Source organism: Lactuca serriola, chromosome 7 (genome assembly GCF_051521515.1).
Source record: "Lactuca serriola cultivar US96UC23 chromosome 7, Lser_US96UC23_V15, whole genome shotgun sequence".
Taxonomy (NCBI): Eukaryota; Viridiplantae; Streptophyta; class Magnoliopsida; order Asterales; family Asteraceae; genus Lactuca; species Lactuca serriola.
Window position 1 is genome coordinate 66,540,097 of NC_136414.1, and position 13,822 is coordinate 66,553,918.

The 13,822-nt window shown below is 32.5% G+C and overlaps 1 protein-coding gene and 1 long non-coding RNA gene across 9 annotated transcripts; one reads left to right on the forward strand and one right to left on the reverse strand.

The window, feature by feature from the left end:
* Positions 1–571: 571 nt before the first annotated feature.
* On the reverse strand, positions 572–6,976 carry LOC145062272 (uncharacterized). 8 transcript variants are annotated; one of them, XR_013687508.1, is made up of 8 exons: positions 6,748–6,976; positions 6,511–6,586; positions 6,046–6,408; positions 5,311–5,472; positions 5,170–5,232; positions 2,615–3,063; positions 987–1,037; positions 572–911 (listed from the first exon to the last, which is right to left on the reverse strand). It is a non-coding gene; the product is annotated as an uncharacterized LOC145062272 (long non-coding RNA). The 8 variants fall into 8 exon arrangements; XR_013687512.1 differs by having other exon boundaries at positions 2,615–2,699; positions 6,748–6,975; XR_013687510.1 differs by lacking the exons at positions 572–911; positions 987–1,037 and adding an exon at positions 2,422–2,549.
* Positions 6,977–11,977: 5,001 nt separating this feature from the next.
* On the forward strand, positions 11,978–13,528 carry LOC145064059 (putative UPF0481 protein At3g02645). The gene has a single exon (XM_079011582.1). It carries the CDS (start codon positions 11,978–11,980, stop codon positions 13,526–13,528), a length of 1,551 nt encoding a protein of 516 aa, XP_078867708.1.
* Positions 13,529–13,822: the final 294 nt, after the last annotated feature.

Genomic DNA, 13,822 nt, shown 5'->3' on the forward strand with positions numbered 1-13,822 from the left:
CTCGTTGGCGATAGAAACTTGAAATGGGCACTCTAACTCCCCAATGGGCATATCATACTCTTTGCTGAACAATTGATAAAAAAATTGTCACACCCCCAAACCTGAACGGTGGAAACGTTCAGGGACGGAGGACGTCATGTGCAGTATCATAACAATTGAATAGTAAAGAAATCAAACACAACCATCATATATGTAATTGAAATTGAAAAAGTTACATAATTGTATGCATTACATCTTCAAAATGTCAATTACAATATGATTTCAAAAGATTTATTTACTTCCTTAGCGACAAATCTTCAAAATCTGTTGTTAACCTGTTTTACTGGTTTCCTGAGAATACAAGTTATTTGAGAAAAAGTGTCAACATTTAAGTTGGTGAGTTCATAATCATTAGTATGAATAATTGTATGCCATTCATTGAGATGAAATCACGTTTGTTTCCATAAAATCTGATATTTTCTATAAAATAAGTTGTAATTCGTTTGTTTATAAAATGAGAGTGTTTATCCCCGAAAATCCTATATTTTCCATAAACTTGAATTGTAAACTGTTTGTTTGTAAGCTAATCGTATTTATCCCGGAAAATCAAATATTTTTCAGAAAACTGAACTGTAGTCTTATACATTCCAAGACCGAAAAGTGCAAGTATACATGACATACCTAGTTTAGTATTATGTAGTTTTATTCGTAAATAAAACCGTTTAAAGAGTTCTATATTTATGTATAATAAGCACATTATCGATTTCACGTAAAAAAAAACGTATTTCCGTTTATCATGTGAGTTTTTATAGTCGTGCTGAAAATGAATTGTCTGCCTCGGCATTCTTCAGGCGTCAAAAAGATATGACATTTGTCACCCATAACTTGTCGGTCTGGCTGTAGCTATTAGCCAGGGTGCGGGATCATCAGTCCTGTATAGATCTATACATAAGTATCACACTCTCCGGGAGGAGACTCTAGTTATAAAACATGACTTCCATGGATACCTTTGGTTGGTACGATGAAGACGAATGAATCACAAATTTCCAATGATATACCTGTTTTTGTAATGAAAATATTTGAGCATGAAATTGTTATCTCTTTCGTAATGTTTATAAAATATAAAAATAATCGTATTTTATATAAACGATTCTTTGCCCCGAAAGGTAAAATGATGTGGATGTTTCCCAAACTATACCTATTATTGTTTAACATGTATTATTTCATTGAAAATGATAACCTTCCGTTTTAACGTATTTTTCATGTAACTATTTGCAAATTTCGTAATAACGTTATTTCGCATGTTTGATAATTTTACATAAAAAGGTACTTAAAAGTAATAAAATATAACACAATAGTTTGTATATTAACACAAGGTTCTTGTGTTTTACTTGTATTCCCCCCCTAAAAACTTTGTATATTAACACAACGTTCTTGTGTTTTACTTGTATTCCCCCCCCCCCCCCTAAAAAACATAGAAAAAGTTATGAAAACGTAGGGGTATGAACCCACATCGAACGTGATAACGGTTTTGATAAAGGGATAGGAAACGGTGAACTTTGATTTAAAACATGAAATGGTAGTTGTATCCTAATGTTTAAACACATATTAATGTGTGATTAAGTTGATAATAAGCATAAGATGGATGTGAAAACACATAAGTTCGATAGGAACTTACCAAAACGTACAGATATTTGGAAGCAAAATGATCTCCTGGAGTTGTTTGAATTTTGTAAGTGAAAGAAATGAGTTTGATGCTTGGAAGAGAATTTGGGAGTGTTTTCATTACTGAGTATGTAAAAGGTGAATGTTGATTTCTATTGAGGTATCTTATATGTGAAGGAAATTTGAGGAGGTTGAATTGACGTTTGCATTGGTAAATGGAATTATCACCTAAGGAAGCTGAATTTGGATAAGATATTAAGATATTTTAGGGAGTTTACTGTCTAAATAAAAGTGTTTACTCCTAAAATAAGGAGTTTACTCCCAACTATAAAGGGTTTACGGCCAAGAGGATGTGTTTACTCCCATGTATGGCTGAAATCACACATGCATACTCATAAAAGAGAGTTTTCGGCCAATGTATCCCAAGAGTAAAGTGTATCCGGTCCTTTTTGGGCCTTTATTTTATGTTTTCGGTCAAATACTAGTATAATGAGGTAGTTTTTGGTCCTATGTGGCCGAAAACTCAAGGATAAGGGCTTAGAAGTTGAAATCTTTAAAACGGTGTCATTCCTTTACTTCTTGTTTACCACTTTGGCCCCTTAAGTTTTGTTAGTTTGTGTTTACTTAGTCCCTCATGGTTTTCAATATGTACACATGTATATATAACATATATAAACATGGATTTCAATTTATATTAACCTATATATGTTTGTATCCTTGATATCCAAAGCTCTTATCATATTAATGTAATGGTGATACTTCACTTGTACACAATGGTAGTTTAAACTTTTATTTGAACATGTGTGATTTACATTGGTTTGAAATAACGGGTTGTTACACAAATGACTGACTCGCACCCAAGTCAAACAACACTAGAGAAGGCAAAAAGTTCACTAGGAATGTACCTAACAGAGGCATATGGATAAGCATAACAAAAAAATAATCAACAGAATAAGAGCTAGAAACATACTAGTCATAACATCTGGAGCTGCTTTGGCCTCCTCGGCAGTAAGATGGAATGCACGACCTCAAGTCCTCGGGGGCTCCGCCCTGTCCTGACTCCCATCAGTGGATTAATGTATAAAAACTCCATTATTGGTGTGCTCAATATGAAGACCCAAACAAAATCTCATTTTACCAAGATCTTTCATTTCAAAATTTTCTTTCAAACAAGAAGTAGCTTTTTCCAGTTCTCTAAGAGTTTAAATTATGTTTAAATCATCTACATAAATAGCCATTATCACAAATTCTAATCCGGACATTTTTATAAATACACATGGGCGTAATGGATCATTTTTATATCTCATTTTCTACAAAAATGTACTTAAACAATTGAAAATGACTTGTAAATGGATCATAAAATAACTTGTAAACATTGTACATGTGAACTTATAAAAAAAATAATAAGTAAATACATACCTGAAAATGACAAGAGTGATAGAGTTAAAACTCTACGGTAGAGTCGTATTGATAACATATTATAAAATATGAATCTAAACTAAAAAAAAAATATAGGAAATGAGATTGTAAAGAGCTTTATTTGATCACTTGTGGTAAAAACAATAAAACTTTAAAATACATAATATTCATTAGTTATACAAGACAAAGAAGATGAAATAAGAGGTATGTTATGGATGTTCATTATAGTGGGGTATAATTACATTCATAAAACATATAATATAATAATATTTCTTATAATGCTCACTAATTAGAAAGATTGATGACGGAATATGAGGAATCCAATAATTTCATAACAATTATGGAACATTAAAATAAAGATTTCAAAACATTACTAGAAAAGAAGGGTTTTGCTACAAGAAAATAACTAGGGAAAATTTTCGTAGCTAATTAGCTACATAATACCAATGAAATTCTTACGGAATGGGATGCCCTAAATTATTAACGGAATAGTTACGGACATCCGTAGCTATTCCGTTGGTAATTAGCTACAGAATAGCGACGGAAATAAGCCCGCAGGTATTCCGTAGGTCATTAGCTACAGAATAGCTACGGACTACCCACAGAAGAAAATAGATACAAAATAACTACGAAATACCAACGACTTTATAATTTTTATTATTATTATTATTATTATTATTCCCATTATTATTGTTTTTCAATATTCTAGGTCTTAAATTTTTTTTTGAATCATTTTGTTTAAAATATTTAAAATACAAACAATTAAAAATCATACTAATAGTACTATTAATAATAATATTTATAAACATAATTATAATATATAATAATCGTAACCAATGTGTTTAACACACAAACAAATGAACAAACGAAAAAAAAAACACAACGTTTAACACATCAATAAGGTGAAATAATATACATTTAATGTATGAGTAATGAAAAATGATGATAATTAAGGGAAATATGTATATTTATATAAGTGTATGTATTTATTTATGTATGTGAGTATATGTACATATATTTATGTATGTGTATGTGTGTATATGTGTGCTTATGCCACTACAAAAAATGTCATTTAGTGGCACATAAAAAGTGTCACTAAAAACCCAAACAAATTCCACTAAAGATATCTTAAAGAATCGGGGGCACACAAAATAAGTGTGCTCCCACTAAAAGCTTTTAGTGACACTTTTTATTTGTTTGTCGATGCAGTTTTTTAGACTTTTAGTGACGCTTTTTATTTGTCACTATAGAAGAGAAATTTTTTATGGCACATATTTTGTGCCATAAAATGCTCATTTGTTTCAAAAATTTATGCTATTTTTAGTTATATATTTTAAGATTTTAGTGGTACTTTTTTATTTGCCACAATATAAAAAAAAGGCACATTTTACGTCAGAAAATACTCATGATATTCTATAATTTAAGCTATTAATATCTACATAATTTTATCTAAAATATAAAATAAAATAAATAATTAAATTGCAGCACGTATAAAATAATAAATATTCCCCGATACTAACAACTTCATGTCAATAAAAAGCAAAAAAACAAAAAAACAAAGAATTCAAAGTTTAGAAAGTTCATTCATATACTTGAGCACAGTTTTCAGAAGTACAATCTTCAGGGCATATAGAATAGGCAAACCGGAAATGATAAACCAAAATGGTTTCATAACACAGTAAATCACATAGGAAGATGTATTTGTTAACAAAATCTGAAAAAAGATTTTCAAATTATGAATTTGAAATATTCACAACATAATGTTAAAACAAAACACATGGCAACAACTTGTCTTGGCTGTGTGCACCCTGAGTTTATAATTTGGTAGATTTTTCATAAATACAACGTCTCAAGTAGGAAAAAATGAAATTACAAATCTATAATAACCAAATAAATGAAAGTATGTTATCATGTTTTCAAATATGTTCTACACATCACTTTTTATCTAGGCAGTACATAGTGAATTATTTTATCTTATTAAGTGTTGATAGATAAACGATTAGTGTTGCATGAATAAAGACTATTTCTGAGAAAAAAGACCAATTTACCCTTCTAGCTAAAATGAAATTGAAGATAAAGGAAGAAGTGATACAAAGAGGCACATACCACGGTGGATGGTCCCAGACAATCAATATTTTGCCATGATCTCCTTAAATAATTCCTTTGGTGCTGCACTTGCAAAGTATAATTTAAAATACCGAAATGAAAACTATGAAATATGATAATTTAAAATTTTATAAATCTTACCAGGTAACGGTGTAAATCTCTCATATTGTTCATAAGTTTGCCCTATAAACATTTGCACCCATGTAACAAATTTAGCTCAACATTCTCCTACTCCCTAAGTAATCCGGTAATTTTAGGCATGTCAACTGCATCAGATACCAAGGCATATGACTTCAGAGCTTCCTGCCATAAAACCAAAGAATACAAAAAATGACACATATGCCCTTGCAGGGTTAAGAGATGGAAAATGGTAATAAGAATATTTGTTTCAAATTTATTTTTTAATAAAAATGAATGGGTTAAAGTACCCGATATTCTCTTTAAGCCATTTTTGTCATGCATGACAATATATGAGACAAAAGTTGCAATCACAGGAATCAGTTTACTTAACATGAAAGATTGATACGATTTTCCATAAGCTTGTTGAAGAGAATTGAAAAGTTCGGTATTTATTATCTGTAATGCAATCCTAAATTAAATTTAATTATGCTACTTAATGATAAAAAGAAATAGATCATATGAGGATTCCCAAAAGAAGAGAAAGAAAAAAAACTGCATAGTTCATTATTTAATCTTTCCATGGCAGAATCCATGTCTTTTTCCCTTGTTAAGAGATATATCTTTCCCACATCAGGCACTGTGCGTGGTATCTTCTCTATAAATACTACAAATTTTTATATAATAAAAAAGAAAAAAAATTAAAGAGTTAGAAAAAGGTGAAGAATAAGATAGAAAAAAGTGAAAAAGTATAAGTACCTTTCCCTAAGAAACCAGTTGCTCCAGTAACAAAGAAGGCTTTCCCCTTGAGTATATTCACAATCCCAACACCATTTTGTGCACCATTGTAAACGTTACCATTTGGAGGCAAAACGGATCTTTCGGCATCAAATAAAAACTAAATATCGGAGCTTCATCCAACAACATACCGTAAAGTAATCAGGCATCAAATAATGTAGAACCAGTTCTTCATTTAGAAGTCATTTTTGCTTCGCTCAAACCTGTAATATCGTCAAATCTGACTCAAGAGGCATTTTCTAAGACATTCCTTTCTAATCAGTGCAAACAATTCATGATCAGGCTCCTCATACTGCCCTCGTTTTGATCTGTGCACCTCATTATCTCCAATATGGTGATTGCAAGATAATGGTCGGAAGTAAAAGTAGAATAAATCAATCACCATAATAGAGCACTAAACCACTAATGTTATGTAGTGAAACTTACTATGGAATCATTCTCGTTAATTTCTTTGATTTGGTAATCCTGCAAGCGACGCCACTGCCATGTATGACCAACCGAACTATTGTTACACAAAAAGTTAGATCCCAGGGTTATAGGAACGTAGGAACAACATTGGCCTAATAAATGTTAAAAACTATTTCCATTGAATGGATTAATAAAAATAAAAGGAGAAATGTGAGGAAAATGCAACAAAGGAGGAAGAAGAGGAGTGAGGATTACCTGATTAATTGAAAAACACGGACAAGGCGAACCTGGGAAGCAAATACGGAGGCAGTGGTGGGCGATGATGACTAGGAACAACCGACAGCAGCGAGGTAGAGGTCTTGATGGAGCGACGATGGGGTTTAGAGCACCGATGGAGTTAAGAGATTGAGTTCAGAGCATAGCGATTTCTGGGAGCATTCTCCCTATGTTGCCCTAATTTACGAGTTCAATAAATTGTAAGGAGGAAATAACAAAAACGAACGTCTAAATGACAAATTACTGTGGGAAATTATGAAACATAAATAATAGATAAAAGTGGTTTAATAGCTTTAGTTTAGTGACATAACAAAAATTAAGTTCCCATAAACCATCAATTTTTATAGGGTCATTTAGAATGTGCCACTAAAACACAATAATAAAGTGGCACAAAAAAAAACATGTCACTAAAACGTCGTGACACTAAATGTCATTTTATTTGTAGTGTGTATATGTACGTGTGTGTATATATGTATGTGTATGTATGTATTTGAGTATGTATGTGTATGTATATGTATGTGTTTATGTGTATCTATGCGTATAAATGGATTACCTACAGTTTTTTTTTCTTCAAATTTTTAAGGGCAAATATTGTTTTTTTTAGTTTCATTTTTTTTCACAGCATCATTATACTTTAAATGCTTTGGTTTCCCCAACTTATACATAACATAAACTTACATACAAAAGTATGCATCGCTAGAACCCATTACTCGTTTACAACTTTATTATTTTTTTATATAATACAAATGAAAGTTATTTTCTATACACAAATACAAATAAACACACACATTTACATACAAACCAAATGTATGCATTATGTTCAGTATATCACGTATTTGTTTAATGAGGTTAATTGTGGCTCAAGAACAAACATAATTAGATTTTTATATCAAATATAGTAATGGGTTCTAATGATGCACGTTCATGTACATACGTTTATATGATGTTTAACTTTGTGAAAACAAAGCAATCAAAGTATAATGATGTTGTGAAAAAAATGAAACGAAAAAAAAATGACATTTGACCCTTGAAAAAATTTAAAAAAAAAAAAAAACGCAGGTAATCCGTAGGTAAATACCTATGGATTACCTACAGATAACCTTTATCATGACTACTCTGATCCAAATGAGGAGGATAGAGACAAACCAGTTTATTTTGACTACTCTGATCCAGATGAGGATGAATGTTAGGAACTTTGTTTTATGTTATATGGTATATACACTTTAATATTTTTGTTATCACATTTTACTTTTGATTTATAATATGGTATGTATATGCTAGTCTATTTGTTATTTTTCATTATCGTCTAATATATCTTACTATTTTTGTTCTATAAACGCAGCATGTCTGATAAAGGCCTAGCACGTAACCTTTTTCCGGTTGGTCCTCCATCGGGTGGTAGGCCATCCATGTTGCCTGAACCTAGTGGCCTTCCATGCATCCCTCTTACAGGTGGTTCTATACCAAGAGTCAGGTCATCACCTTTGTCTGAACCTAGTGGCCGTCCACGCAATGGTTTTGTATCGGGAGCCATGTCATTGCCTTTGCCCGGTCCTACTTGCCTTCCACATAACATTTTTACGGGCAGTTCTGTATCGGGATGCAGGCCATCTCTTAACCTTAGTGGCCTTCAACAAAACCCTTTTTGGTTGGTTCAACACCGAGAGCCAAGTCATCGCCCGACCCTAATGGCATTCCACGCATCCCTTTGTCGGGTGGCCTTTCACGCACTTCAGCTAGGACGGAAAGGTCGGGATTATCAGGGAGTAGTAGCATGGGTGCCATAAATACCCACATGGGCTTGATTGATGCTATAGCAGATACATAGGTGGTACAGAATGTTGGGAATGATATTGCATATGGTAGTTCAATTGGACATGTAGGTTATATTCGTACTGGTTTCTTATGTGGAACCATAGAAGGAATTCAACCACTACTAATTGGTATCTTTATTTATGCATCAATGACGATAGATGCATTCGCCATAGTTGAGATGACAGGCAATAATGAAGAGCCTGCTAGTGATTATTTCTATAATGGGCCTAAGCGTGAACATAAGCTTGAGCATGGGCATGAGTCTGTGTATGAGCCTGAGTCACCAATGGTTCTGACGCCCCATTATCAGGTACACATGGTGGATCAAATGATGCAGATTCGAATGGCTCTTATAGGCCATTTATTACACGAAAGGGGTACAAGTAAATCTTTTTTTATATACATTTATGATTGTTGATGCTATAATTATCCTTATATGGTTATTTCAATATTGTAGGTTTGGGGGACAAAGGATTCATCGAGCGATCTTAAAGATATTTTGGCAGTCTATAAATGAACTTTGGATTACTTATAGAAAAATTCCGAAGGAAGTTGTCACTCAAATGCTTGAGCGTTTCAGGGTAATATATTAATTATTTATTTTTAATATCTATTTCTTATTCATTCTTATTTTTCATTTTAAATTTTACTTTTTATTTTTTTACAGACTCAATACCGGTGGGATCCAAACGAAGAAGGAAGAATTCGCGAAGGTTTTGAGAATACATTGAAAGTTCGCTACAGGGGTAGAATGAAGGATGTAAAGGACGCATCGGTAAATTCTGCAAGAAAAGTTGGGCACGTTATCACAAAGATTAATGATAACTTTGAGATTCTTGCAAATTACAATCCTGTTGGAATACATAGAGATGTTTGGCGACATTTGTGTAGGGTAAGCAATCTAATACAATATTGCTTATTTTGTTGTTTTTTATTTTGTATTATATATATATATATATATATATATATATATATATATATATATATATATTACAGAAATGGGACACAGATGAGTGGAAAAAGTTGTCCAAAAGCAGAATAAAAACCATAACACTAGTTCTAGGGGGACAGCCACACATACGGGTGGTAGCATTGGATTTAAGGAGCACCGTCTTAAATTAGTAAGTAATCACAATTATAGATTTTAGTGATACATTTTTCTTTCAAAATTAATTACATCAGTTATGTTGTGTTGTTTATATAGAAAGAGTTGACGGGTGAAGACCCCTCATTCATTGATCTTTATTATAAGACACATCTTACCGCCGAATCAAAGAGAATATACTTTGGGGGAGATAAAGAGGCGTCAATGGATTTTGTGAATGAGACATCTAGGGTGGCGATCTTAAGTTGTCTTTATCTTTTTATATATTTACTAATATTAGTTTTTGCTTTTTAGTACAATGACAAATTGTTCTTTTGGTATATTGTAGGAATCATATAACAAAGTCATATCTCAAAAATACGGTGATGATGCGACTCAACATAATGTGAATGATCCTGAATTGTAGACCCAAACACAGTTGCTTAGGAAAGGCGAGAAACAAAAAGGTCCTATCTATGGGGCAGGATACTCGGATCTTCACTTTCTGATGACGGGTGCATATTCTTATGAGTCAACTTCAGCTTCTGTTGACTTTGCAAAGTCACAACAGGATGTACAATTATTTGCGTAATATATTATAGAGAAAAAAAAATCAAGTAAAGAGGTACCTAATATGGCTGAAAAAAAAATTTGTTAATATTGGTAAGGTACATTGTTGTTACGGGTGAAAATTGAATATGTTGCCATTATTAATATTAAGTAAAGTGCATTTTTACTATGGTTGAAAATGATACTATGTTGCTATTATTAAATTAAGTAAAACACAATGCTATAATGGGTGAAAATTATAGTATCTTGCTATTATTGATACTAGGTAAAGTATATTGTTGTTATTGATAATAATTTAAGTGCATTGATATTATGTATTGGAAATGTAAAGTACAATGGTATAATGGATAAAAATATAGTATGTTATTATGCTTATTAAAAGTTATTATTATGGATATTAAAAACAATGTACATTGTTATTATGAGTATCGTGTTTTTATATTGAATTAAAAGTAAAGTACATTGCTATCATGGTTTAAAGTTGAATTACATTTACTAAGTGCATGTGTTTGTCTTGCTATATTTAGGTAAATGAGTTGCGACAAGTGTCAAACATGCAACAAGCCATGGATGAAAAGCAAAGTGAAATGAATTTGCAAATGCAACAAATGTGAAATGAAATGGAATTGCAAGTGCAACGACAATTGGCGGCCTTTATGAAACAAATCAATCCGGTCGGTAATCAACCAAAGTAGTTCTTAGTTTTTTTTTAAAAACACCTAATGAATGTTATGTTATTGACTAGTTCTTAGCTTTTATCATGGTATTGTAATGGTATTTTGAGTATTTGAATGTATGAATGGTATGTTATTTACTATTTTAATGTTAATGAATGTAATGGTATTTAACTATTATTTTAATTATTCATTTGATTTTTTTAGCAGAAAATTTGGATATTTTTTAAATTATAAATTTAATATAGCAATAAAAACTGGTAAAATAATCATAGAAAATTTGTAGGAAATAAATATTCAGTAGAAAATAAAATTCAATAAAGTTTGTAGGTAATCTATAGCAAAAACTGCTGGTAGGTATTCCGTAGGAAAAGATGTTGGTAGGTATTGTGTAGGAAAATCAGTTTGTAGGTATTTTGTATTAAAATAATTTGTATGTATTTTGTACGTGTTTCGTAGGTATATAACCCGTAGATAATCTGTAAGTATTCCGTAGTTATCGTGGTCCGTAGGTATTCCAAAGTTAAATTTGTAACAGAAAATTCCGTAGGAAATGCATAGGAAGGTTTGTAGCTAATTCGTAAGAAAAATTACCCACGAGGGTTTTTCCTACAACCCTTTTTTTGTAGGTAATCTATAGGTACCGCCTTGTTTCTCCGGATTTCCTACCAATTCGTAGGTAATTAATTAGTTTTCTAGTAGTGAGAGCTTATTAAATTTTTTCTAACATTAGAACTTTAATGAAGACCTTAGAATATGCTAATAATATCATTATAATTAAACAAAATTATTTTTAGACTCAAATGTAAGTTTCTTTATCGTCACGAAAAGGTATCTTCCGTCTTATGTCATTTAGGACTTTGGGAGTGTTTTTGTCCAAAGAATGGAACAAGTTTGAAATGATATCACTACGATCAAACAAATTGTAGAATTTTCAATGACGGATTAATCCATAAACCACCGATAATTTCAATCGAAATGTCTCATTCCCTTAAATACGTACATACCTACATACTCCCAATCTTCATCTTCATGTTGCAGAAGTCATAAGAGTCATAACAACAATATGGTACCCTTCATTTCGGCACTTCCTTCATCCAGTACTTCTTCCATTGAAGATCCACCACAATGGGTTAATCGAATCAGCAAAACCTTCCAAAACAATCTTCTTGTAGACACCGATCTTCCTGTCTGCATCTTCCAAGTACCTGAAAACTTCACTGCCGAAAAGCCCGAGTCATACATTCCTCAAACCATCGGGCTGGGACCTATCCACCATTTCCAGACCCAGCTTTATAGCAAGCGAGAACAGCTCAAACTTGAGACAGCAAAAACGATGCTAAAACCCTACAGAATCACATCTGATTTCACGGAAATTGTGATCGAGAGTCTCAAACAACTCATCCCAGAGGTCCGTTGCTGCTATGGTTTATATTTTGATGTCGATGATGATACATTAGCTTGGGTTTTCGCGTTGGATGGTCTCTTTTTGCTCGATATGTTATCAAAAGTATCCGAAGGAGATTCTTTGGATTCGTTTGAAGATTTAGTGATGATCGAAAACCAAATCCCACTTGTTTTGTTAATCGAAGCTCGAACTGCTCTTGAAGAACACTTATCTGGTGACTGTAACCATTCTTTTCTAACGAATTTGTTGATTAGAATTTGTGAAAGTCGATCACCTCTTAAGTTCAGCAGGCGGATATCTCGACTTGATCTTGATATAAACACCCGCGTCCATTTGCTTGATTGCATGTACCATTTGATCGTAAACCATAACGTATCAGCAAAAAACCAGTTTATTCGAAATAACTTCTTGGATGATATAGATCTTGAAGATGTCGAAAACGCAGTACAAATGGCAGGAGATTTATGTCCAGGAGCAAATGCTGTCTTGCAGCCTCTTTTGCTCATCATGAAGTTACCATGGGACAAGATTATTAGTTTAATCAAGAAAATGATGGGGGAAACCCCTGCAGTACTTGAAATTGACATCCCTTCAGCTTCGGAGCTTTCAAGCATCGGAAAAGTTGAATTTTGCATGACTCCAGGAGGCATTCGTGATGTTGAATTTGACGATGAAACACTTACGTTTTACCTCCCGATACTTTCTCTAAAACCTGATTCAGAAACTATGCTACGAAATTTGGTGGTCTACGAAGGGTTAATGTTCAAAAATGGCAACTTTACTAACCTTGATTTAACAGAATATGTGGATTTAATGTGTGGGATTATTGATGGTGTTAAGGATGTGAGGATCCTTAGAGAAAAACATATAATCGAAGGTGAATTGGATGATGAGGAAATTGTGAAACTTTTTAATGGGATTACTAAATCGAGCTTCAAAAATGAAGAGGCTTCGGAGTTGCAAAAGACAGTTGCTAGAGTAAATAAGCATTTTGGTAACGTGCCGAGGGTTAAAGCGTATCATTTTGTCAAGAAATATTTTCTTGCATGGTGGAAAATTATTGTTATCATATTTACTCTTTTAAATCTAATGTTGTTGGTTGTTAAGGGAGCGTGTCAAGTTTATGAGTGTAATAATCGTTTAGGGTTTGGGATTGGTAGGTTGCTCTTTGGTGCCGACGTGGAAAAGAACCGGTTGTTCGATTATTAGGTTACGGATATTCGAGTACTTGAAACAATGTAAAAAGTGTTACAAATCTTGGGGAAAGTGGTGAATAACCAATTTGCCATTTGTTGGATAAATGTGACAATTATGACCGTCTGTAACAACTTACTAGCAGGACTAGTCCCCCCATTGGTATTGGTGTATTACTTCTGAAAGCCCACTCTCACATGTATGCTCCATCTTCTTCATTGGAATTTAATTGTAACTAACGTGTTGGATATTAATATATTGTTATTAATGTTTTTTTTTTCAGAAAACATTAACACACATTCGGTACAA

What these genes read in the sequence shown, in the direction of transcription:
- LOC145064059 (XM_079011582.1), top strand. Translation starts at nt 11,978, where the DNA reads ATGGTACCCTTCATTTCGGCACTTCCTTCATCCAGTACTTCTTCCATT.